The sequence below is a fragment of the Thamnophis elegans genome, chromosome 11, assembly GCF_009769535.1.
Source record: "Thamnophis elegans isolate rThaEle1 chromosome 11, rThaEle1.pri, whole genome shotgun sequence".
NCBI classification, from domain to species: Eukaryota; Metazoa; Chordata; class Lepidosauria; order Squamata; family Colubridae; genus Thamnophis; species Thamnophis elegans.
The window spans coordinates 29,612,646-29,639,369 of record NC_045551.1 but is presented as its reverse complement, the minus strand read 5'-3'; the positions used below and the strand labels follow the sequence as shown (position 1 = coordinate 29,639,369).

The following is a 26,724-nucleotide window of genomic DNA, read 5'->3' as shown; positions in this document are numbered from 1 at the left end:
GCCTGCATAAGCGCACCAACGTGCCTGTCCCTATCCTACTGTCCCCATTTATTCGTATCCGTTTCCTGTATTCATAATAATGTTTATACTTATATCTATTATCTTATACATGTTTGACAAAATAAATTAAATTAAAATTAAATTAAACCTTCACCCTCATCCTACTCTCGAGCTACAACGCCACTATGGGAAGATAGTATATATAGAATACATATAGCTCAATCCTGCCATCTAGTGGTTGCCTGAAGTTTTGAACCCAGGTATATATGGCACCGTTGTTCGAAATGTACACGTTTACAATCTCTATTAATTGCACCTGTTTCTCCTACTGTCATTTAAAGTCTAGTAACTTAAGGCCACGTGGTACTTTCAAATATTATTTTTTTTTAAAAAACACATAGGTCATGAACCGCTGCTGAGAGATAATGGGATGCATGGAACAAGCAGCTGTTGAAAAATTAGGAGAGAGAGAGAGAGAGAGAGAGAGAGAGAGAGACCGGCGGATCTACTTCCGGCGCTCTAAGGAACTACTTCCTCCCTCCTCCCCGTTTCATTGATCTCCTGAGAGAGCGGAAGTGTTTTTGTTTTGGTGCCGCTGGGTAGTGTGGGAAGGCCGGTGTCGTTGGCGCGCCAGCCCGAGGTGCCGGAGCCCTGGAGGTGGCAGAGGGCCGGAGGGGAGACAGCGGCCTGGGACAAGGAGCGGACAGCGGGGCCCCGAGGAATGTTGCGGTACGTCCTTCGCCTCGCGCCCTTCAGCGGCATTGGAAGCGCTTCCATCTCCACAATTGTATTGTAGTCCCAGGAGCGGACAGAGAGTCAGCCTTGATCCGGGAGCCTCCTATGCAGCTTTCCTCCCTACCTGCCTGGGAGCGAGGCGGCCCGGCTTCATTCGGCTTTCCTTTGGCAACCTGCCCCCGCTGGATCCGGAGGGGGAGATAGATGGAGCGGTGTCAGGGGGGCGATCGCTCTCTCTCTCTCTCCCTCCCTCTCTCTCCCTCTCCCTCCCTCTCTCTCCCTCTCCCTCTCCGTTTCTTAATGCTAAGAGGTTTTTTAAGTGTAAACGGGCGATTTCCAGCTGTTCACTCGGAGTCTGTCCGTCTCCATTTCTTAAACGACGCTACATTTCAAGTTGTAAATGGGCTGTGAGGATCCTAATCCCCTGGGACTCTGCCGGTAATTGCCTCTTCGGGGCAAACCTCCCTGGCATCAACTGCTGGCTCGCTTGAGATTCTTGTTTTACAAAACAAAACAAGTTAAATGTAAAGCTGCCTGCTGTGGCCTTACATCAAACCTAAGTAGTTTATCTCTCTTTTAAATTATTCTGTTTTCCCGTTTGCTAGCCTGGCAGTAGGAATAGAATAGACAGGAATTGACTGAAATTTATCAGGCTGGCCATATTCCTTCAATTAATTGTGTTTCTCCCAGAGTTGAGTGTGGCTGTCTAGCTTTTATGCTAGCATGAAGTCTGGGGTCTGAAATCTGATACATCTAATCCATGACATTTGGGAAGATGACCTAGGGCTGGTTTTTTCTTCTACCTCTTTAGATCCCAGACTGCTTTTTAAATTCGACCTGCCCATAAGGCCCTTTTTAAAGAGTATTTTTTTTTCACTTTCTATCTGCTTTTATAAATTTTCACCTTACAGACAGACAGACCATGTATCTGGGGAAAAAGGAACATGGGGACAAATTAGGGTTCTCATCTATATGGGTGATGTGTACTGTTAAATAGATTTTGTTCATCTCAGGTGAATATAATGCATTGGCTGCAAAGACCTTTAATCTGAGTCAGAAAACCTCTATCTTCCTCTTTCTGTTATAAATGAAGAAGCATTCTGTGATGGCTCAATGGAATTTAACTATAAATTCAGGGAATTCTTATTGTTCAGATCCCCAACTTAAATAATAACATTCCTGAGAAGGAAAAGAAATCAAGGCAAGGTTTGAACATTTTTAATCAAAATTATATAGCAATGGCTACTTTGGATTCTGGCATCTGTAAATAATTATCTTGATCTTTCCTTTTACTTAGATAGGGCTGAATTCGATCAGTTTCTGTTGAATTCACTTATTTCTAGATAAATATATATGTCATTGGGACTTAATATAACTTGACTATGCCTTTTTGTCCTTAAAGCTTAAAGTTGTGGCATTTAATTTGTTTAAATTTTACTTTGTTTTATTATGTTTTGTTTTATGCATTATAATTTTTCATAGAATGTCTGGATTGTCAAAAAGTGATTTAAAGTTTAGTCTAACATCTAAAAAAAGTCTGCTTGATTTTCATGAACAATTCTATGTTTGATAAAAATTCTGCAAGCCTGTAATTCATCTATTTCATTTTTTCTTAGATTTGGGTTCTTCTGAAAACTTATCTCTCTTGCTTGTGATCCGTCCTATAATCTGCAACCTGCCTGAAGGCCATAGTTCTAGAAAAATTATTTCCTTTTCTCCTTATAAAAACTAACTCCTCCCATAATTTTAAAAAATCAATTGGAGAAATCTTATTTTATGTTCCTTGAGATTGGAATATTCAAGTACATTTTTGCAGGCTACCCAGACATTGTGACAGTAGAAGAAATAGGACCTGTTCTATAACCATCAATGTAATTTTTAGGAAACCATTAAAATGGACATTTATATTAGAAAGGGGACAATTTTTTACCAGTGCCTACAATATAGATAAGCCACCTACTTTTCTTGCAGGCTTTATTATTGTTAGTGTAGTTATGGCAGCTGCAACAATAGTTCATGATACTTCTGAAGCTGTGGAGCTTTGTGCTTCATATGGCTTATACCTTAAACCTATCACAAAAATGACTATCAGTGTGGCACTTCCACAGTTAAAGCAGCCAGGGAAATCCATTTCCAACTGGGAGGTAATGGAAAGGCTAAAAGGAATGGTGCATACTCATCAGTTCTCAACACTACGTATTTCTAAAAGCACCATGGATTTCATCCGATTTGAAGGAGAAGTAGAAAATAAGAGTTTAGTTAAATCCTTCCTGTCATGTCTAGATGGCAAAACTATCAAACTTAGTGGCTTTTCTGATATTTTAAAAGTGCGTGCTGCAGAATATAAAATTGATTTCCCCACACGACATGACTGGGATTCTTTTTTCCGTGATGCAAAAGATATGAATGAATCTTTGCCAGGGGAAAGACCAGATACTATCCATTTGGAGGGCTTACCTTGCAAATGGTTTGCATTAAAAGACTCTGGCTCAGAAAAACCAAGTGAAGAAGCTCTCATTAAAGTATTCAGCAAATTTGGGGAAATACGTAATGTGGATATACCAATGTTGGATCCATATAGGGAAGAAATGACTGGCAGAAACTTTCATACATTCAGTTTTGGAGGCCATTTGAATTTTGAAGCCTACATTCAATATGAAGAATATGCAGGTTTCATCAAGGCTATGAATGCTTTGCGAGGAATGAAGTTGATGTACAAAGGTGAAGATGGCAAAGCAGTGGCTTGCAACATAAAGGTGATGTAGCGCTGAACTCTTCTTCATTTTCAAAAGGTCGCTCAATTTCAGGCAGATATTCTACTAATTTCTATTTAGAAACTCTTCCTTGGAGTGAAAAGAATAGAATGCTGAGACAGATTTTAGCAAATTTTCAAAATTACTTATCAGATATTAGCTTTCTACAAATAACCCAGCAGGTATCAGTTAAATTGCAAGAGACAGTAGAGGGAGTTTATAACTTTATAAATGGTAAAGTTCCAAATTCAGGTGATAATAACATACATATTACTAAAATACACTGTCACCAGTTAACTACAAGTTTAGGAAATGCAAGTGAAGCAAAAATATTTTTTCTAAGTAAGGTATTTTAAAATACTATTGATAAATATCCATCTTGTAATGAACATAAATCCATTGTGCCATTCCTTTGAATATTTGCTTTTTATATATTTCCCCTGTGTGCACACTTTACAAGCAAAAGGGAAAAGCAATAACAGAATGAATGAGAAGTGGGAAACTTTCTTCAACTAGCAATCATAACTTATTTACTTAGCCTTCTCATGATTTGGCAAGAGAGCTGTGCAAATGATATAATGTCTTTGGAAGGTCAGAGCAATATTTTTGGCCTCTTGGGTAGAGTTTAAATGTGTAGCTTACATATTAGAAAGGCTTATTTGGCCCTAAAAGCCTTCCATAGCAAGCAAACACACACACCACACACAAACCGACCTAATTTTCTTTGAAGACTCTAGAGGTTTTATGACATGACGATGGTGCTTTAAGCTTTTGCACCTTAAGGTACTTATTTTGTCATCTGAAACTTTCCTAAAGTTGCAGAAAAGGCAAAATGTCACCTCTCCTATTTCAAGGTTATGTGTTTGAGATTGTTGTAGGAATACTATGGTTCTACACCTGGCTCTTGAGTGATTCATGAAATATGTATGCTGTATGGAAGTAGACAAAAATAATTTTGTGAAGTATTGCCTTTAGATGAGATGGACAGGACATAAATCTAATACATAAATGAATAGTAATGCTATGCAAATAGGCATTTCCCATAGAATAGCTCAAGGGAGCCTCTTTGGCAAATGCGCGTTTGCCAGTAGTTTAAAATTTATATGAGAAACAGCTATGGTTGTGATCACACTTGATTTAGAGGTTACCCTTTCTGTGTTCAGATTGTTTGCAGACATTTGCAGTTCTACAAAAATTACAGATAGTTTTCATTTAATGTTAATTGGGAATGGAAACTCCATTATTGTGTGATACAATAAGTTAAAAAAAACATGTGATCGTGACACTTACTGCCAGTAGTTCTGGCAGTCCTCATCGTATAGTTAAGTGGACACATGACCCCAACTTGCGACTTACTGCCAGCTTCTGCATTGATTTTTCTACTTGGAAGCTGGCAGAGAAGGTTACAAATAGTGACCATAGAATGTTGCAATGCTCATAAATATGAAGACCAGTCATAATTAACAGACAATGATTCAGCACCACCGAAAGTGAGCACTTGCTGAACAAGTGGTCATTAAATCAGGATAACCTGATTGCTAATCAGGATAACCTGGTTGCTAATCCCACTAAATTCAACAGAATTTAGAATTTAGTTTGCAGGCAGATTATTTGATAGATCCAAATGTTAAGACCACAGTGGCAGGCACACATGACAGGGCCTTTTCTATAGTAGCCTCCTTAGGTGCATAGCTTTGTTAGAGACTTGGCTGTGCTCAAATAGATTGTAAAAGGCAGTATATTTCAATCTATTATTAAATTTTTGGATGGTACTCTTCTATAGTTTAATGTTTTAATTAAAACTTCTTTATTTTAGTTGGAATTATATTTGAGGCTGGTTTATATCATCTACATATAATACATTTATATTTTAAATTCCTATATTATATGACATATTGATAATTTAGAAATAGTTCAAAATATTAGGTTAAAAACTTTTACAGCTATTTGGAACACCATTTAAATAGATGGAAGCTGATGGAGCAATTAAAAAGGAATAAAAAGTGCTCTGTTAAGAAAATCAAGGTTTGTCTCTTTTTCCCATAGTAAATAAATTTGTTAATTTAAATGGTATGTGTATCAAAGGAGTATAACCATTTATGTAGTGCAAAAGGATTATTGTCATAGTATTGTTTAAAATTCTCTGTCCTGCTTTGAGTTAGTTCAGAGTAGTATTGTTTTAATCTAGGGTCAGAAAGACTCTCCACTGATCTGAGGTTATTAACTTTAATAAAAATGTTTTTTTCCTACGTTTGTAAAAGGTTTCATTTGATTCCACAAAACACTTGAGTGATGCATCAATTAAGAAACGTCAGCTTGAAAGACAGAAGCTCCAAGAGCTTGAAAAACAAAGAGAAGAGCAAAAACGTAAAGAAAAAGAAGCAGAGGAAAGACAAAAAGAGGAAGAAAGGTGGGTTTCATTCTTTCATAGGAAATATTATAAATATTAGACTATAAACTTTGCCAAATCTGGAAAAATGCATTTATATGTATATTGGGCATGGTGCCTATAAAGATATTTCAAACTAATTTATATTTCATGAGATTTATAGGCAAATACATTTCCAGGTATTGTAATCTGGCCAATTACAGATCTAACTTAATATGTTAGAAAAAATCTGTGCATCCGTCAGCTATCAGCATCAAATAATACTAGCTTTTGCATATTAAAATAAAGTAAATCAATCTCAGTAAAGTAAATGTGTATCAGTGTACCAGATATTTTCTTATAAGTATAATTAACCTGAGATGTTAAATCTAGATTCATCTCTATCATTCATCTGCATGTATTTAAGGTATTATAAACTTCTTTGAGGTTTACTGTTGAACATATTCAGACTATAGAAGCCTCCAATCTTTGTAAGGCTAGTTTTGAGAATAGTTCCATTTGGTTTCCATTTTGTAAGTGGCATGAAAATTGTTCATATTCTCTTATTTTTACCTATTTGTCATAAATAACATGTGTTCATGTTTAGGGATGGAGAGATTCAAATATAAAACCATGAGAAATGCAAATTCTTAAAGTTATTTGCAGAAATGTCATGATACATTGGTTCTCACTATATTTTCTTTAGTAGAAAAACAAGAAGTCTGTATCCATTGGACTAGGCATACAGCAATTTGATTTTCTATGCATTTTACATCAATAAGACAAATTACTTTATTATGTATTTGGTTTGATATAAACGTGACCCGTCAAAACCGCGGTCCACAAAAGCGCGCTCGACGAAAGCACGCATTTGACGTCATCACAGCGCGACGAAAAAAATTAAAAATTGAAATAAAAATAAAATTAAAGCAAGCCGATTCACATAAAGGTAAGGGTTAGGGTTAGGGTTAGGTTAAGGGTTAGGGTTAGGTTTAGAGCGTTAGGGTTACGTTTAGCGTTAGGTTAAGGGTTAGCGTTAGGTTTAGCGTTAGGTTAACGGTTAGGTTTAGGGTTAGATTTAGGGTTAGGTTAAGGGTTAGGTTTAGGGTTAGGTTTGGGGGGGTTAGGGTAAGGTTTTCGCTTTATTTTTACATTTATCAATCACAGCGCGATGTTTTCGTCGCGCTGTGATGACGTCACGTACGCGCTTTCGTCGAGCGCGATTTTGTTGTCCGCGGTTTTGTGGTGGAACCGATATAAAATGTACAGAAAGATGTAAACTTGGGACAGTTCAATTAAGGATGGTAAAATAATTTTATATTGCTTTAACCTTCAAATGACTATGTTTGAATTTCAAATGTAAGTAAACATGAGCACCTGAAATTGTAAAGTAATATGCCTTTCTAGGAAACAGAAAGAACTTGAAGAATTAGAAAGAGAGAAAAAAAGAGAAGAAAAATTGAGAAAGAGGGAGCAGAAACAGAAAGATCGTGAAATACGTCGAAACAAGAAAAGGCTTGAAAAACTTCAAGCTGAAGAGCAAAAAAAGTTGCAAGAAAAAATAAAACTAGAAGAGAGGAAGCTTCTTTTAGCTCAAAGAAATCTTCAGTCCATTCGACTAATTGCTGAACTACTGAGCAGAGCCAAGGTAGCTCTTTTTTAAAGTTTTCCATAGAAAAATGCCCTGCAGCCCAAGAAAAGAATATTTGTAGAGGCCTATGCTAAATATGTACTTATAATTTAAGTAAAGGTATGCATATCATTTATCAGATGCTTCTGATCTCCTGTTTTTTTCTAGTTGTTGTATAAGTCACTACACCAGTTATTGATTTTTATGTCAGCACTGGGTTTTTCTCTAGTCTAATTCTCCTGTCTCTTTTTCCCCCTTTCTTGTTTGGAGGATTAATATGCCAGTTGTGTTATCCTATATTACAAAATCAGTGGTGGAGCAAAAGGGAGAAAAATCAGGATTGGATACCAAGGTCCTCTCTCTTCCATAATTTCCATTGTTTCAGTTTCCTCAACTGTGGTCAACAAAACTCCTTGTTTCAATACAATACACAAGGGTTCAACCCATATCTTGTCATTGCATTAAGGAATTTGGGATTAAGACCATTGAGGGCTTTGGTTCATTTGTCAGCTTCATTGTATCAAATTGGACAGTGAGAACGTTGGGGAGGAACATGGGTCCTGGAGTCTGGGGAAGGCTTGGACAAGGGCTCTGCATCAGAGACAGAGTGGGGGCCATCTGGGAATTATGTGCTGCCTCCAGAGCCTCCAAAGTTGGACATCAGTGAGGCAAAGGAACAGGGGGAGCCTGTTTCCAGAGCACGCATGCGCAGAGCTGCCAGAAGGCAAGAACAGTTAAGACAAGAGGGGTGACTTGAGAGTAAGGCTTGGAGATGATTGGCCCCTCCCATAAGACATAAATGAGGAGGAAAGGCACATGAGCCTTTGCAGGAAGCAACTTTGATCGTTCTGGTTGGTTTAAAATCTGAAGCTCCATTTTGACTCTGTGCTCTGTGTGGCCTTGCAAAGCTAATTTCCAATTAGGTCTTTGGTAGCGTTTCAAGGGAGGTGGGTGCTTAGCAGCCTTAGTCCGAAAGACTTTGGTAGACTTTTGTCGGATTCTTTACAAACTATTTGTGACTCATTACGGGCTGTGAATGAACATAATTGACAATTATGTTGAAATAAAAAGAGGGTTTGGGGGACTAAACGTGTGCTTTTTACTGTCTCAGGAAGCCTAGGTCGGAACAGAGGCCATCGCAGCTGAAAACTGAGCTTGGGAGCCCATTTTCCCTGGCAAAGTGCTCAGGCCACCATCAGTGCCCCTATATGAGTTGAGCTGGCCATGCCCATCCTGCCTCACCCATGCCGCTCCCCCCCCCTCCCCGTGGTCAAACAGAACCCTGATGCGGCCCTCAATGAAATTGAGTTTGACACCCCTGCTTTACCATTCCATATTTTAAAAAGCTTTTTTAGATTTAATAAATATGCTTTTGTCTATTACATTCATTGTTTTTTGAACTGGTGCAAAGTTGATTTTATTATGGAATGTATATATTTCTTTTTCTTCAATATTGGTAGGCAATAAAGCTTTTGGAACAGGAACATAGTGAGGAAAAAATCCGTCTTCAGCAGCTGGAAGAGAAAAGAAAACTACAAGAGGCAGAACTCCGACGAGTAGAGGAAGAAAAAGAAAGAGCTCTTGGACTGCAGAGGAAAGAAAGGGAATTGCGAGAGAAATTGCTCAAAAACCTTATGAGCAAGAAAATGGAAAAAATTCCTGTGAAAAAGTACGACCCTAATACAGTGGAGTCTCCCACTTGGAAAAGCCTTGCAAGTGTTCCCCATTGCATCACATCTACCTCAGTGCAGCCCATCTTGTCCCAACCGCTCCACGTTTGTCAAAGCAGCATAGCAGCTAATGAAAGTTGCCCTCATCCAAAGTACTTAAATGGGAGCTTCCACGAAGAAAGTCTTCAAGAGACAATGGTCAATATTTGCAACAAAGATAAGGTTTCTGATGAAAGTAGTTTGGATGTCATTTCCAGTGTGCCTGCAAATCAGCAACACAATAGCACATTGGATCATGAGAAGATCCTTTATAAGAACTCCCTCTCAGAACAAGGCAAATGCAACAGAGAGCCAAGCAAGGGGAGAAGTCATTCATACAGAGACAGAGACGTTTGTAATCACCAGGGGAAAAATAAAATTGAAAAAAGCAGACATAGAAGAGACTTAAGTAGTGAGGATGAGAAATGCAGGAAAGAAAGACGTCCTTATAAAAAACACTCAAGAAAGAGTAGCAGTCCTCACCATAGGAGCCCAGATTTGGAATATGCCCGACAGAAACAGACATTTAGTAGCGACAGAGATCAGGACACAAGAGGCCGTAGCGACAGCCACAAGAGCACCGGGAAGAAACAGAAACATCGGAAGAGATCTTTGAGCAACCAAAGAAGCACTTGGAGTAGGTAATAGAGAAGTTATCTTTTTCTAAGGGCTATTTTGGAGAAAAGAACTGCAAAGATCTCTGCTTTGTCTGTCTCGCAGAGAGAAAGGAAACTGAATTTTTTTTACTTGAATGATTTGCAGAATTAAACAATTCATAACCACCCTTTTCAAAACATATCTTTTTGTGACTTGTCAATGGTTTCTTGGCTGTCAATTTTGATTGTTCTTGCTCACAATGAAACTGTGATAGCCAGATTAGTTTCACTTATTTCCAGTATCCAGTTGGGTTCATTTTAGTTGGTAATGACTATAATCATAGCAGTTTCTGTTTAGAAATCGGCATGTATATGTTTCTAATAAGAAATGTAAACTTGATGAGTTACTACATACTTGATTCGTTAGAACTCGATAATTCCATGCAGGACTTTTTTGCTATCTCGACTGGTGCTAGATGCAACCATATTTTTATATAGTGCTGTGATGCCTTCTTTGTTATTTTTTGCCCACTGCATTATTTCCTTGAATGGTCATGTTGCTTATTTTACAGGTGTTGAAGCTCTATTCCATTTCAAAGCAAATATTCAGGATTTGTGTGGGAAGGAGACTTCCAAGAAAGTAGATTACAAAATATCTGATGTATCAATTTTGGACCCCCCCCCCCTTTAAATGCAGTTTTGAGGCATCTATATTTGAAAGAAGGGCTTTTCAGCTAAGTAATATATACGTGTGTAATGTTCAGGTTCAAAGTTATATTTTCTCCCTTTATAACATCTTTGCTTCAAGAAATGAAGCTCAGGAATTTCCCCCAAATATTTTCATAGTGCAAACCAGCTTTCTTACCATTTAATGGTAAAATTGCAAAAGCCATTGCCAGTGAATACAAATTGCTTTGTGTCTGGAAATAATAAAGATCTATACACATAATCCATTAAATCTGACTTTCTTTGTGTTTGAGGTATTATTGACTTCTACAGAGCGCTTAACAGAAATTGGAAATTTGCTGTATTTGTACTTCTTTATTTGTAAAAGTAATACAGTCTGATATTGGGGGCTGCACTTAGTTATGAAATGGTTTCAGCTTGCAGGGGCTTCTGAATCTTAGAAATGATGTCATTGGATGGGGAGCAAGAATTAATTCTGCTGGAATTAATTGAGCTGCTGAAAATCAGCCATTTGGAAGCATAATCTAAGAACTCAGATCTGAAAACTCCTATTAAAATCAGAGGTTTCTATCCAAAGAACACATCAAGGAATATGAAGAGGAGAGGCAAGGGTGCATGATGCCACAAAAAGGATTTTAAAAAAGAGAGAGAGAAGATAGCCCCTGCCTTCACTAGAATTAAGCAATCGATTTCATATCCTCCCCCAGGAAGTAAACACACAGACATCTGAAGAAAGGACTTCATCACGTGTTCCAGTGACAAGAAGTAAAGTGGCTCAGACTTCCCAAAGAAAAAAATGGGTCTGATCGATAAAGGTTCTGAAGGCTAAAATTGTATGAGGAACAACTGAGGGAGCTAGATACATCTATTGAAGAAAAGGATTAGGGGTTAGCATATGGCATTGTTAATTAACCAGGAGCCTACAATGCAACAATGTAATAGTTTGACTGCCAAGGTATCAACTGTTGTAGAAAAAGTTTGCGCTTCTCATGGTGTGCCATAAGAAGGTAAGCTGGCTTCGTACCAGAAAGAAAACAGTGGCTCTTCCTGGAGTGTCATCCAGGCCTGCTCTTCTCCAGAGCCATCTTGCAAATGGGTGTTGCAACTGGGAAAATTAAGAGAGCAGGGTTCTGACTGCCTGTACAGAGCACCAGCTCATCCCAAAGTGTACCTATTTTATCTACTCGCATAGAACATACTTTCAAACTATTAGGTGGACAGAAGCTGAGGTAAATGACAGGAGCTCACCCTGACACACAGTGCTAGGACTCGAACAGCTGGAGCAGAAACCATCTTCAGCATCATTAAGCCATTGAGCCACCCCACCTCTTACAAGATTAGGGGTGATAAGATAGCTGTCTTCCAGTACTTGAGGGGCTGTCACAGAGAAGGGGAGATTGATTTATTCCAAAGTACCATGGCAGGAAAAGGAAGTAAGGGGTAGAAGTTTGTTAAAGAGATGCAACCTGGAACAAGGGAAAAATTTCATGACATTGACAACAATTAATAGAATAGCTTGCCGTTTGGATTTGTGGATGTTCCATTGCCAGAGCTTTCAAGAATAGACTGGACAACTATTTGATTGGAATGGTGTAACCTCTCTTGCCTTAAGCAGGGGATTGGACTAGAAGTCCTCCAAAGTCACTTCCAGTCCTATGATTCTATGGTATAATGCTGTTCTAATGCTGTGAAAGCCATGGGAATAGGGTCATCCCATGTGGCTCAAAGGCTAAGGTGACCAGACGTCCCGCTTTTGGCGGGACACCCCCGCTTTTTAATGCATTTTCCCGCGTCCCGCACGCTTTTTTAAAAAGCACGCTTTTTTTGGCGCTCGCAGCTCCCGCCCATCAGCTGCTAGCTTGCTGGGCTGGCTCATCGTTCTGTTCTATCTGCTACCTACAAATTTAAGCCAGCCCAGCCTGCCGCTCACTGATTTAATTGGCCAGGACTCTAGCCAATCAGTGAGCTGGCTGGGATGGAAAATTTTCCATCCCAACCAGCTCACTGATTGGCTGGACTCCTTAGCCTGAGGACGCCTGTGTGAGTCTCCATTTTCCTTTCGTCTTTTGGGGTTGCAGCTGCGCTTGTTGGTGAGTAATCTAATCTAATTCTAATCAGAGAATTTTCCGCTCGCCGCGGCAGGAGCAAAGGGTGGGGGCAGCGGCAGCCGCCCGCAGAGAACTTCCTCTCACTTCCGGGGCTCCCGCCGCCCGGCAGAATCCCCTGAAGCGGGTGGAAGTTCTGTGCGGGCGGCTGCCGCTGCCCCCACGCTCTCGTTCGTGCAGAGAATTAGCCTCGGCTGCTGAAGGGATCCGGCCGCCACTTTAACTTTCTCCTCCTCCTCCTCTCACCCTCAGCAAGAGAAACGGCAGCCCGCCCGGGAAACGGACACTTTGGCAGGGCTTGCACAGCGCTGTGCAAGCCCTGTCAAAACGCACGTTCCCCGCCTCGGCTGCTGAAGGGATCGGGCCGCCACTTTCTCCTCCTCCTCCCGCCCTCAGCAAGAGAAACGGCAGCCCGCCCGGGAAACGGACACTTTGGCAGGGCTTGCACAGCACTGTGGAAGCCCTGTCAAAACGCACGTTTCCCACCTCGGCTGCTGAAGGGATCCGGCCGCCACTTTAACTTTCTCCTCCTCCTCCTCCCGCCCTCAGCAAGAGAAACGGCAGCCCGCCTGGGAAACGGACACTTTGGCAGGGCTTGCACAGCGCTGTGCAAGCCCTGTCAAAACGCACGTTTCCTGCCTCGGCTACTGAAGGGATCGGGCTGCCACTTTAACTTTCTCCTCCTCCTCCTCCCGCCCTCAGCAAGAGAAACGGCAGCCCGCCTGGGAAACGGACACTTTGGCAGGGCTTGCACAGCGCTTTGCAAGCCCTGTCAAAACGCACGTTTCCTGCCTCGGCTGCTGAAGGGATCGGGCTGCCACTTTAACTTTCTCCTCCTCCTCCTCCTCCCGCCCTCAGCAAGAGAAATGGCAGCCCACCCGGGAAACAGACACTTTGGCAGGGCTTGCACAGCGCTGTGCAAGCCCTGTCAAAACGCACGTTTCCCTCCTCGGCTGCTGAAGGGATCCGGCCGCCACTTTAACTTTCTCCTCCTCCTCCTCCTGCCCTCAGCAAGAGAAACGGCAGCCCGCCCGGGAAACGGACACTTTGGCAGGGCTTGCACAGCGCTGTGGAAGCTCTGTCAAAACGCACGTTTCCCTCCTCGGCTGCTGAAGGGATCGGGCCGCCACTTTAACTTTCTCCTCCTCCTCCTCCCGCCCTCAGCAAGAGAAACGGCAGCCCGCCTGGGAAACGGACACTTTGGCAGGGCTTGCACAGCGCTGTGCAAGCCCTGTCAAAACGCACGTTTCCCGCCTCGGCTGCTGAAGGGATCGGGCTGCCACTTTAACTTTCTCCTCCTCCTCCTCCCGCCCTCAGCAAGAGAAACGGCAGCCGGGCTTCTGCCACGCCCCCGCGCCGCCGCTTTTTCTTCTTCCCCGGCCTTCCCAGTTAGCTTGCTTGAAGCTCCGAGGAGGCGGGAGGAGGGTCGCAGGAGTGGAAGTGGGGGGAGGTCTCCCCGGCCGGGAACAGCTGAGAGGCTGCCGGCCCCTTTCGCAGGAAAGTTAACTTTTCTTGGCGAAATCCTGCCCCCCCCCCCGCGTGGTTGAGTGGTCGGCTGTCCTCTTCCCGTAAGCCGCCCGGAGTTACCTGTGTGTGAGGTGGGCTGCCCTATGCATTTGCGTGTGTGCGCTGGAGAGAGAGTGAAAAAGAGAGGGAGAAATAATTATATTAATTAGATAGATCAGTCTTTCTCCACCTTGGAGACTTGAAAGTGTGTGGACTTCAACTCCCAGAAAGGGAGTTGGGAGAAAGGGAGAAAGGAGGAGAGAATGAAAGGATGATGGAAAGAAGAAAGAGGTAAGGAGAGGAGGATGGAAAGGAGAGAAAGGGGGAGAGAGGGTAGAAAGGGGAAGAGGAAGAGCAGGAGTAGGAGAAAGGTAAGGGAAGAAGGAAGGGAAAGGAGAACAGGAAGGAAGAAAGTAGAGAAGGGAGGAAGGGAGAAAAGAAAGGGAAAATAAGGGTGTTATAACAGGAGGAAGGGATGGTAAACAAAGCAACCCAAACTGTATATTATAACCTATTAAATGAAATAATAAATGTATAAGAATGATAAATGTTAAAACACTTGTAACCAAATGACATGCTATATATGATGATGGGTTTTTTTCTTTTTGTTTTGTTTTTATTGTGGGTATGTGTCGTCTATGTAACAAAAAAAAATTAAAAAAGTTGATAGGCAAGAGGAAGGAGGAAGGAAGGAAAAAAGAAAAAGAGGGAGAGAGGAAAGAAGAAAAGATGGAACTAGAAAGCAAAGATTGAGGGAGGGAGGAAAGGGGAAGACAGGGAAAGAGTAGAAAGACAGAGAAGGTGAAGGTAGATAGGCAGAAGGAAGGAAGAAGGAAGAAATAGGAAAGGAGGGAAGAAGGATGGAACAGAAGCGAAGAAATGGAAAGAGCAGAAAGACAGAGAAGGTAGATAGGCAAAAGAAATGAAGCTGAAAGAATGGAAGGAGGAAGGAAGAGAAAAAAAGAGGAAGGGAGTGAGTGAGGAAAGAAGAGAGGATGGAAGGAGAAAGGAAGGAAGAGAGGGAAAGAGCAGAAGAGAGATAAGGTGAAGGTAGATAAGCAAGAGGAATGAAGGAAAAAGTGAGGAGTCTCGAGGAGGGGGAAAACATTTAGTGACCAAAGTTACAATGGCATTGAAAAAAGTGACTGATGACCATTTTTCACACTTAGCGACCGTTGCAACATCCTCATGGTCACGTGATCAAAATTTTGTTTGGCAACAGATTCGTATTTATGCTGGTTTCAGTGTCCTGGGGTGACCTTTTGACAAAAAAAATTTTTTTTAATCAAGCCCCCCCCCCCCCCCCCCCCGGTCAAGGGCGTCCCTCTTTTTCAATCTGAAAATCTGGTCACCTTATCAAAGGCTGCATTTTACACTTCTGCTTTGTGATGGTTAATTATCCTTAGCCCACAAATTGCAAGTATTTGTGCAATAATAACTTCCTTCTCTTTCCAATAATTCCAAGAGTTTCTTTTAAATGGGCCTTCAGAATTCTATAAGATAGAAAACCTGTTGCAGGTTGGAAGCAGTGCACCTACAACAGATATTTTTCTTGGGCCAACCAAGCGCTCTGCACTTCTCAGCTTACTATTTTAAAGGCAGTCTAATTTCTAAAATTAAGTGGGAGAGCTAAGCAGCAGCCTCTGTTAGAAAATGGAAACAAGTGGCTGCAGCATATTGTTTAATTTGCATATATACTTTCCAATCTATAAAAAAAATGGACATACAGCAGATTACTGTGTGTGTGTATTGTGTCACAGTAAGGGTATGGCTAGCTGATGAGAGGTAAATAGATTGAAATAGATCTATACTAATCTCCCTTTATTTATCAGCACAAATGCAACACACACACACACATGAACTATGTAACAATACTATTTGTGTCTGTGACATAATACTACAGACACCTATAGGAAGTGAAACAACTTATAGGAGAATAAAGCAAGGTGTTTGTTTACCTCTGTTTGCCTAAGTAATTTCTACATCAATTCTAGAGAAAGAAATTTAAGTAAAATGAGCCATCACTCCCAACATTAAAACATTATTGGTGAATGTGAACAATTCTAGTTCTATCTCATTTTTAATTAGTAATCATTAATCTTTTATACAAAACACTGTGTGCAGAATTTGCAATGTGCTCAATCAATTTAGTTATAGGAACATATAATCCTATTTTGATGTAGGATTCTAGTAAATCTTTTCAGCTGATTATCTCTATATCCACAAGAGGCAGCTGCTATTTAAATTTCATGTTCTTTTCTATCTGATTTTAATCAATGATGCAGTTTATATTTCAATATTAGAACAAAATTTTTGATTTATGTTAAGTCAGATTTCTACTGATAACTTGCAGAATAAAATAAATATTCCATTGCCTTTCCATCTCATCCTTCTTCCTCTTCTCCCCTATCTTACCCTGCCCTCTCCTTCCCCCTCTCTTCTTTTACAACTCAGTTCTCTGTTTTTATATTACCTGTGTAGTGCATGCAAGTTGGCCCAATTACTGACCATACAACCAAGTTATCTCTGTTAGTCTTAGTAGATTTTTTAAATGTAAACTAAAATATTTACAGCATATTGCTATGGAACAAAATTGCATGTAATTGCATGATTCTAATCCCTAGTCTTTTGTAGCTTATAAAACAAAGAAACATTTTTTTTCTAACTTATAATCTTGCAAATGTGAAGGTCTTCTAACTTTAAAGCATGATTTAGCCAGGCTTAGTAGAATAAATCACAATTAGTTGGAGTCACACAAAAAAACTAACCAACAAATAGACAACCATACTGTATATTAGATTAAAAACTACAGCCTTACTTACAATCGGAGTAAACCTACTGAATGCAACATATGTCAGGATAAGCCTGTCTCATTTAAAATTTCAATTTAAGTTTAAGTTCTTTAAGCATGATTATGTTTAAATCCGCCATTATGTGTTTAAGATGATTCAGTATTTTCTTTTAACTCTTGTCCTATGAGATTTCCAAGTACTCTATTTTAATTGGATAATTAAATCTAGGTTGTTAGGAAAGCAGCCTACATGGGCACATTTGTGGAAGACACAGAACACACATGATCAATGGTATGAGGACAATTCAACTGGACCACCCAGAATGATGTACAGGTAGTTATTTAAACGAAGAGCATGAAAGGATTTCTCCTGTTTGTCTCAGAAGAAGAATGAGCTCTGTGAAAGAACTCAACTATCCTCATCTCCTAATTCAGTACCAGAATGGATTTCTAATATCTAAGGTAAGGTAATATTAAGTTAAAACAAATAATGTATTTAAGAACCTAAATAAATCTATTAATGTTCAATATAGTCATTTAAGAAAAGGCACAGAATTTATGATTTAATGATGCAATCAATGAAAACATAATACCCATGAAATTTTTTCTCCCTCACTAATGTAATAGCTTCGATTTTAATTGAACAATTATTGATAGAATGTAGAAATGGACATCACTTGAAGAAATACCAGCATCAACATAATTGAAATCCATGATTTAAGAAAATCCATAATTTCTGATGGAGATGATATGGGGGAAGGGAAGAGGGAGGGAGGGAGGGGAGAGAGAGAGAAAGAGACAGACAGACAGACAGACAGAGACAGAGATAACAATTGAATAACTGTAGTTGAAAATGAAGCAAATAGTAAATATGTTCCAGAACTGTGTTAATATAAAGAGTTTTGATTCTTGGATTAAGAACACCAAGTTCTTAGCTATCTGTAAAAAGGATCCCAGATTTTTCCACAACTTTTCTTATTTATTTACATGTAGAAAATAGAATTACTTACCGTATATACTCGAGTATAGGCCGACCCGAATATAAGCCGAGGCACCTAATTTTACCACAAAAAACTGGAAAAGTTATTGACTCGAGTATAAGCCTAGGGTGGGAAATGCAGCAGCTACCGGTAAATTTCAAAAATAAAAATAGATACCAATAATGTTTTTGAATATTTATTTCAAAGAAAAACAGTAAACTAGCGGTGTATTCAATGAAATACTTCACTCACCTCATGATGCTGATGTCCCGCTGTGATGATGATGTCCCGTGCAGCCGCGGGAGCGATGTCCCGCCTCCTATGACACACGGCACAGTGATTCCTATCATTGGATCACTGTACCAGAGGAGGTGGGACATCGCTATGTGGCTGCTTGCCATAACAAGGAGGAGGTGGGACATCGTTGCAGAGCGGCAGGAGGGGGAGGAAGGGGAATCGTAAGACAGCCCTGCATTACATTAGAACGTGAGGAGGGGGGATGGTGCGGTGCGCGCTGCGCGGCAAACTGACACAGAGGGAGGGGAAACTCACAGGGGCACTGGGCCATTCACGAGTGTCACCCAGCGGCATGGCCCTGCCCCTTTTTCTCCTCCATTTCGGGCAAATTTTTCACTGACTCGAGTATAAGCCGAGGCGGCTTTTTTCAGCCCAAAAAGTGGGCTGAAAAACTAGGCTTATACTCGAGTATATACAGTAGTATTCAACAGCTTGTGCCCTTGTCTTACACAGGGAAGTAGACAGGGGGGAAAGGAAGGAAGTGCATAATGTAACAGAATGCTAACTTGATATACTTTTACAAAACATTGAAAAAACGTGACCATTTTAAACATATGCTTTTCTAAAATTCTGCAGTCCAGTATCTTTATTTTTTTAAAGCATTTTGTAATACATGTATAATAAAAGAAAATATTGGCATACATGTAGCTGATTATCTTACTGCTCTATTTCAAGAAAGAAAAAAATATTTCCCAGTGTGGGAAAAAAATCATATTTTGTTTGCAGTAGTGGTTTTAATATATTAAGATTTCTTTTTTAATGGCCTATAACAATGTCACAAAAGAAGCTTGGGCTCCATAGGGAAATCCCATTCGCCATTATCATTAAATGTAGTTTAAGATCTGATTGAAGGTCTGACATATTTTGCTGCTTTGAATTTAATTATCCTTTCTCCTCTTGCCTTATGGATTTAATCATTGCTTGCAAGCAGTATGTCCCTGTTTCCCATCCATGCTGTTATTTCTTCTTTTTCCCCACTTTGAGGTGATGTTTACTGCCTGTGAGTTGGGTGTGTTTGATGTGTTGCAAGAATCAGAAGAAAAGCTGTCATCCAAAGCCATCGCAGAACATCTGGGGAGCAGCCTCCATGGAATGGAGAGACTGCTGGATGCCTGTGTGGGTCTGAAGCTCCTAGAAATAGAAGTGAGCAAAGAAGGAGGTAACACAGTTACGTTGAAGGTGTTCTAGAGAACATGTGCAAACTATCACCATTCAATAATTCAACAGGTTCCATTGTCTGCAGTGGGAATCTTAGATGCCCTATTAAAAACCATTCTGCATATTGTGACAACAATAGGCTAGAATAATCCACTGGCTTCCCAAGGTGCTATTCATGGGATAGTCATAGGAAAAGAAAGTCATTTATGTAAAGAAGGTACCCTTCAAGGATATAGTATGTGCTGGGGTAAGGAGTCTCCATGTCCTCTGGCTTTCTCCTGTTTGTGATGGTGCATTTGGTCATTTGCAATTTTCAGTACAGATGGTCCATGTTTAGAAATTACTTGTTCAGTAACCAATTCACCTTCATTTGTGTTCGGTAACCATTCAGATTTACAATGATGCTGAACAAGTGGTAGCTACAACTGGACTTTGTTCTGAAAACCATCACAGTTTCCCTGTGGTCACATGATCACGATTAGACAGTCAGTACTTGACTCATGATTATGACACTTCAGCAAGCTATGGTCACATTATGCAAAGGCAATGGATAAATCAACAGGAAGTTGCAATTGTAAGGTCCTCACTTAGCAATGGCAAATGGGGCCGCAGGAATGGGTCTATGACAATTCGCTACAGCCAGCTCGCCATGACCAACCTGCTACCATCAACTCACCATGGCCAATTTGCTGCAGGACAAGTCACCATGGCCATCTCACCACAGGACAAGTCACTGTGGGATAAGAGTTACACTGATGTCAAAGAAATGGTGGAATAGAATAAAAAAAAGAAAGGGTGCAAATGGAGGCTCAGAATGAAATGTGAATGGCAAAAATTAAAATTATTTTTATTTTTTAAAATAATTAAATAGAATTGTTAAATTCTATTGTCTTGCAATGAGTTGGCTGTGGCAAGTTGGCTGTGGCAAGTTGTCCCATTCCCTCTGGAACTGCCATCACTAAGTGGTATGGTCACATGATTTTTTTCAACTTACAACTGCATTGCTTAACAATGGAATTTCTTTTCCCAATTAATATAGATAAATGAGACTTATCAATGTCACTAATCACTGAATTTCTCCCTAGAGAAACGTCTAGAGAATATAAGTGATACAATATCTACATCGATTAAAAAGAGAGATGAAATCGAGACTATTTCGCTTAATGTTTAATAAAAGCAAAAATCAGGGTTTCTTAACTATCAAATTACTGGTCAGTTTTTTAAAAAAATACTTGTCATAAACCAAAGTGAGCTGATATACTCTTCCTGCTGAGAAATGTGAAAAGTCTATTTTGCTTCTTTTTAGAGTTACTTTGGGTCCTGTTCTGTCATGCACCTTACAGCAGTTTTAGAGTTCCATGTGCAACTCATAACTCCCCATAATTTCTCATTGTCATATATACTTATACAAACAAAATGCTCAAGCAAGAAACCCTTAATCATAGCCATCATAAATACAGCCACTTAATGAGTATATCAACCTGTTTATTTGATGCAAAGCAGACCCTGTTGAGAGAATGCAATAAAAAAATCTGAAACAGAATTGTGTGATCACATTACTCTTGCTGTTAAAATGATATTTTTTGCCTGTGTTATATCAGTTTCCATTATTTTCTTTCTAGCTTTTTATTGCAACACAGAAATCTCTGAGCAGTTTCTCACAAAATCAAGTCCAAAGTCTCAGTATCATACCTGCATGTATTACTCGAAAACAATTTATCCTTGCTGGCAGTACTTGACAGAAGCTGTAAGGTGAGATGGACAATATGAAATCTTATGCAGTCAAAACTCCATTAAAAAAAAAAACAGATCCTACCCATTAGTATGAATATTTTCTTCAGAAAAAATAAGATTGAATAAATCTGGTTACTGCTGTTTCCAAAGGAGAAAACACGGCAATATTAATTGTTAACACAGGACTGCTTTTTCAAATGGCAATAGGACTTTATTTTCCTTGAAGACATTTTACTTCTCCTCCAAGAAGCTTCTTCAAGGGAAAACAAATACCAGTTGCCTTTTGAAAAAATGCACCTTTGGGACAAGCAGGACCTGGATGGCTGAGAATCTTCAAAGGAAGGACTGCTATATAAAAATGATAGGCTACTTCTTTCTGTTCAATACTACACATGCAAAATGGGGGAACTAGCATATTCTTAACAGTTTAGAAGAGAAACTTAATGATGGTGCAAGGAAGCCCCAGTTAAGACCAGTTAAGATTACTGGTCTTAAAAACAGAATTTGCAGAGAAAATCTTAATTAAGATAATTAACTATGAGGGTCGTGCACATAAGCATATGTTGTTAATGTTGAAAAAAATAAGATCAAGCTTTTTTAGTTAATGGGAAATAAATGGCTTTACTGACATCAGTGCCTTTGTTTTGTTTTGTTTTTGTTTTAACCGAAATGAGATAAAGGTTATTTTGAAGGATTACAATTTCAATATGGAGAAAAGGATGGAGAGAGTGAGAGAGAGAGTGAGAGATAGAGAGGAGGGGGAAGAGAGACTTAATAGGAAAGCATAGAAACAAATCTTCCACTATCAACTACACAGATTTTTTAAAATCAAAAATAAAATCACAATCACTTTTGTGAAATATAACATGAGAATGTTTGCTTTATTTTAGTTTTATATAAAATTTGCATTTATCTTTAAAAAGGTACAGAATAGCATGGCTTGAACACCCTTGAGCTACATTGTATATAGTATATATGTATGTGTTTATGAAAGATGGACATATTCTGAAATATGTTAGGCTTGATAATATATTTTTGCACCTGCAAATTTTGTCACCCTAGAGTCAGAGAGAATAATAGCTTGCAGAAAACAGCACAGATGTGGACTTCAGATTTCATCACTGTAAAGTTCAGTGCATGGCCACAAATTGCTTATCTAACACTCTTATATACTTGAGCTTTGATGGGTGTAAATGTAATGCACACAATTCATAACTTGAATTATTTGAAGGCCAAAGGTACATTTGTATGATTGTGGGATTTTTTCAAGTTAAGTTCTTCTTTAAAATATTTTGCTCGCTTATAGTCCCATCTGTGTATGAGATGGTCTGCTAGATTTAATGGCTCTCATTCCCATATGTGTTTGTTTGAGACTATACACTTGGGTTTTAATTAACTGTGGGACAGAGAAATGTATTACGTGCAATATTAGAAGGATTTAAAGAATCCTTGACATGTTTCTTAACAATAGTTCCCTATACAAGTATAGCAACAGTGTTGGTTGCTATACATGATTAATAGTTAAGCTGTCTGAATTTGATCCAGTGGCGCACAGAATTGTGTCCACACATGCAATGTAGACAACAACGTGAGCAACTGTTGATGGAGTAGAATAAAAACTAAGATTGTGCCTATTTTCCCCACAACTCCTGAACAGATGACTGACAGATGACTTACTGTTGAATCCCAGAGAAACATTCTTTATTTGTACCTGCTTCAGTGGGTGATGGGAGAATTCCCTTTGGCTTAATTAAGAATAAAGTTGGCAATTGCCAACATTATTTTTCAGCAGTCATGTGGAAAAGGCACCTGTTTTTCTAACAGCTTTCTTCTGCCTTAAACAAAAAAATAGCACAACTTATCATTCTGTGTATCTGCCTCACCTTATTTTCGCTTGGGAACAATATTTCCCAGCAATATCTAAATCAGGTTATTCAACCAGTTTGAGATTTCAGGATGAATATATGTTTGCATCTCTGCCTGAAGGAGCAGGGGAAAAAATATATCTGTGTCCAAAATGCAACATGCTTCCAGAGAAACATATGAGGGTTCATATGAACAACAGATAAAGCCTTAGCTCAGAAGAAGCAGAGATATCCCACTGCAAGCATATGGTCCCCAATGTAGTTTCCATACTGACACACATCACTGATTGTCAAGTGATGTGACTCTGTAAATTTCTATGGGTAATAATGGAAAACCCTCCACAAACACTTGCATATAATCCATTGTCTTCAAGCAATGGTATGTTTTTAAAATTCCTGGCACAGCATTCAGCATGAATGTTTTCTGAAGGTCAATAGAACTACATAACTTTAACTGACTCTTGAAAAGCTGCCAGACATCCAAAGATGTTGTTTTCCTCCCTAAGGGAAGGCAAGAACCAGTACGAGAGAGCATTTGGCATTTCCCCGAAAGCTGTTTTTGAAGCTCTGTACAGGTAAAGCTCCAAACAATAATATTAAAAAGAAAACTGCAGATATTATTAATTTAAAATCCCCTTGTATTGTTTATTTCTTGTTCATTTAAATGCCGTTCTTTTTATGGAAAATAAGACTGTTGTTAAGATCCATTAAAATATCAGATATACAACATAACCATCAAATTAGTTTATAGTGTGTGTGTATAGTTTTTATAAAGCAAATATCCATAGCTGTATTGTCTTTTTAAGAAAAAATCCTGCATTTGAGGAGAATCTAGCTCCTTCATTGGTTAGACGAATCAATTCATACAAATTCTTCCATCTGAAAAAGGATGTGCAGAAGACTCAACAAATCTATCCAGTTGTTAATCTGACACGTTTCTCCATTGAGTATTGAAGCATATCCAAGCCTTTAATTAGAAGGACGGTATTAAAACTATCAGCTCATGAATGTTATAATATTTGTTCTTGCTCTGTAACTCTAATGCTTTTGTGTTCTTTACTATCTAGATCAGAAGACGAAATGCTGAAATTCATGTATGGCTTGAATGCAATTTGGAGCCTATGTGGCAGAGATGTTATAGCCGCATTTGATCTCTCCCCTTTCACTATGATTTGTGATCTTGGTGGTAAATTCCTTAATAATGTTTCCCTCCTGATTAAAAATACAGACAATACAATACTTAGCCCTTTGCTCTTTTTTTGGGCAGGGGGAACAGCTTTATCTTTTAGGTATAGACTTATTAAACATAGTAAAAAGTGGTTGCTGATTTTATAGTTTGGCTGTAAGCAGTGATATATTAACCATTAAGCAAACTAAGCACATACTTAGAGCACCAGGTCCAAGGGGGCACCACAAAGTTGAGAAAGGAAAAAACCCCAATGAAGATTTGTATAGTATGTACAAAGTAGGGGGGCACCAAGATTTGTCAGCCCTTAGGGCACCAGTGAGCCTTAATCCGCCACTGGCTGTAAATTCTGAGTTGCAAGCAACATAAACTCAGTCTTTCTGATACAACTTTTTCCTGTAAAATAGCAAATTAGTATTTAGTTATACTCTGTTTTATGGTACACCATCGTCTCTCAGGTAAACAGAGTACTGACCAGCTTTTACATCATTTATTACATTATCTTAAATTCAAAACAATAAAAACAATTGCAATTCTGTCTCTAAAATATAAAACAAACACACAATTCACATGTAAAATCTTCGTACTGAAATAATGCTTCCAATCATGTATAACTTATTGCTCTTCTGCTGATAGGAGTTGTTGCATCCAAGATAAAAAATAAGTATTTGAGACAAATGTTTGTTATGTATGGTTGAAAACTTATTTTCTTTTCTTTCAAAAGGAGGTGCTGGGGCTTTGGCCCAGGAATGTGTTTCACTATATCCAGATTGCACAGTCACTATTTTTGACCTTCCTAAAGTAATCCAAACAGCCAAGAAACATTTTGTACCTCTAGAGAAATATCGGATCAATTTTTATGAAGGTTGGTATAGTTGTTTTGGAGAAAGAGGAAAGGCGTTTCTTACTAAATACTTTCTTCTCTATAGAATAAGGTCAGGAGATTTATGAATGCATTGCCTTCTGAATTGTCCTCCTGATGGCCATGAGTCAGGGATCAGAGCCATAGGTGGAAATGACTGCCTCTTATTCCCTTGTGCCCCTCAGCTTATTTCCTTTCTAGGTTCAGGAAATGGACACTGAGTCCATTCTCTTTACTTCCAGGGAGTACAAAGCATCTCCTTTCTCTGCAGAGAAACAACATGAGGTATTTCCTCAATGGAGTCAGGAGTTAGACCCAGGGAAGAGCCTTTCCCTCAGTCACATAGATTGAATGTGACATTTTATGATGATGCGGGAATGACTTTGGGAGATGGGAGGAAAACAGTTGCCTAGGCAATGAGTCTTTCTCTTGTCTCCCAAGGTCATTACCACATACCATCACCCATTCGGATTCAAGGCTACTTGATGCTCTAGAAAGTACTTTAAAAAGTGAGCCTTTTACTTTCTTAGCCTCAATTTCACTTTAATTCAGTAAATGTATTTGAATTTGCTGAATGTTCTGAATACATAAATATTTAAAAATTACCATTATTTTTTCTGAACATTAAAATTTAGACAATGGGTATTCGCTTCTAAAGCCAAATAGAGATAATTCAACCTTGGGAATCACAGAGGTTTTGCTTTAGCTTGACACTTCTTCCACAGAGAAAACTGTTCTTTCAGATAAGCAAGACAGATGTTCCAATTAGTTTACATTCTACCCTGTGTGTGTGTGTGTGTGTGTGTGTGTGTACCAAAGTAGTCATAGAATGGATCCCACTTGATAAGAAGCATCCACGAAAGCGACCCTAAACATGATGGATGGGTGACATCAACAAGTATTGCTGGCCTAAAAAGCAAAAGAAAGCTCAGGACTGCATGATTTGGAAACATGCAGAAGAAACCTTCATCCTGCAAATCAATATTCACTAATGAGTTTTTTTCCCTTTAATTTTTTAACAGGGGATTTTTTTAAAGATCCTCTTCCAGAAGCTGAGTTGTATATTTTAGCAAGGATCCTCCATGATTGGTCAGATGAGAATTGTGTACAACTTCTCACAAAAGTGCAAGAGTCTTGCAAAACTGGTATGTACATGATAATAACCTGACTATATGTTTTATACAGTTACACATTGTATTTTTATACACATTCGAGGGTGTCAAAAACATTTCTATGACACTGTTTCATGTATGGCATTTCCCAGTCCTTAAATTTGTCCCAAACAGTTATAAACCTGTAATGAGGGAAGATAATACTGGACATGATTTTTTTTTAAATATTCCAATCAGGTGGTGGTGTTTTACTAATTGAAACTCTTCTGAATGAGGATAAACGTGGCCCATTGGAAAGTCAGCTCTATTCGCTAAATATGCTCGTTCACACAGAAGGAAAAGAAAGGTCACCGGCAGAATATAGCAAGCTCCTCACAGCAAGTGGTTTCAAGGAGATCGAAATTAAAAAATCTGGAAAACTCTATGATGCCATTTTAGGAAGAAAATAATGCTTTCTTTTTGCTTTATTAAATGCAAACAAAGTGAGATAATATACTTGGTCTCAATTGTGAAAACACAATTGGTTTTAAGAATTTAGAATTTAGAATTTTATTAGAATTTGTAGGCCGCCCTTTTCCCTGAGGGGACTCAGGGCGGCTCACACAAAAACTGGGAAGGGGGGGAATACAGACAGTAGGACAACATGTAAT

General features: G+C 39.2%; 2 protein-coding genes across 2 annotated transcripts; both read left to right on the top strand.

The window, feature by feature from the left end:
• The first annotated feature begins 558 nt into the window (after positions 1-558).
• AKAP17A (A-kinase anchoring protein 17A) lies at positions 559-10,740 on the top strand. The gene is made up of 5 exons (XM_032226613.1): positions 559-729; positions 2,352-3,491; positions 5,750-5,898; positions 7,264-7,504; positions 8,947-10,740. Exons 2-5 carry the CDS (start codon positions 2,730-2,732, stop codon positions 9,838-9,840), a joined length of 2,046 nt encoding a protein of 681 aa, XP_032082504.1. The 5' UTR covers positions 559-729; positions 2,352-2,729; the 3' UTR covers positions 9,841-10,740.
• Positions 10,741-17,116: 6,376 nt separating this feature from the next.
• On the top strand, positions 17,117-26,546 carry ASMT (acetylserotonin O-methyltransferase). Its single transcript, XM_032226770.1, has 8 exons — positions 17,117-17,342; positions 19,142-19,316; positions 20,938-21,067; positions 23,421-23,489; positions 23,982-24,100; positions 24,825-24,965; positions 25,985-26,107; positions 26,312-26,546. The coding sequence occupies exons 1-8, from the start codon at positions 17,271-17,273 to the stop codon at positions 26,521-26,523; spliced, it is 1,041 nt and encodes a 346-aa protein (XP_032082661.1). The 5' UTR covers positions 17,117-17,270; the 3' UTR covers positions 26,524-26,546.
• The last annotated feature ends 178 nt before the right edge of the window (positions 26,547-26,724 follow it).

Bases quoted from the DNA above. Each gene is read 5' to 3' on its own strand.
- ASMT (XM_032226770.1), top strand. From the start codon at position 17,271: ATGAGCTCTGTGAAAGAACTCAACTATCCTCATCTCCTAATTCAGTAC. The intron at 17,343-19,141 runs GTAAGGTAATAT...CCCCACTTTGAG, and splicing joins ATGGATTTCTAATATCTAAG to GTGATGTTTACTGCCTGTGA. The intron at 26,108-26,311 runs GTATGTACATGA...TATTCCAATCAG, and splicing joins GCAAGAGTCTTGCAAAACTG to GTGGTGGTGTTTTACTAATT.
- AKAP17A (XM_032226613.1), top strand. From the start codon at position 2,730: ATGGCAGCTGCAACAATAGTTCATGATACTTCTGAAGCTGTGGAGCTT. The intron at 5,899-7,263 runs GTGGGTTTCATT...ATGCCTTTCTAG, and splicing joins AGACAAAAAGAGGAAGAAAG to GAAACAGAAAGAACTTGAAG. The intron at 7,505-8,946 runs GTAGCTCTTTTT...CAATATTGGTAG, and splicing joins AACTACTGAGCAGAGCCAAG to GCAATAAAGCTTTTGGAACA.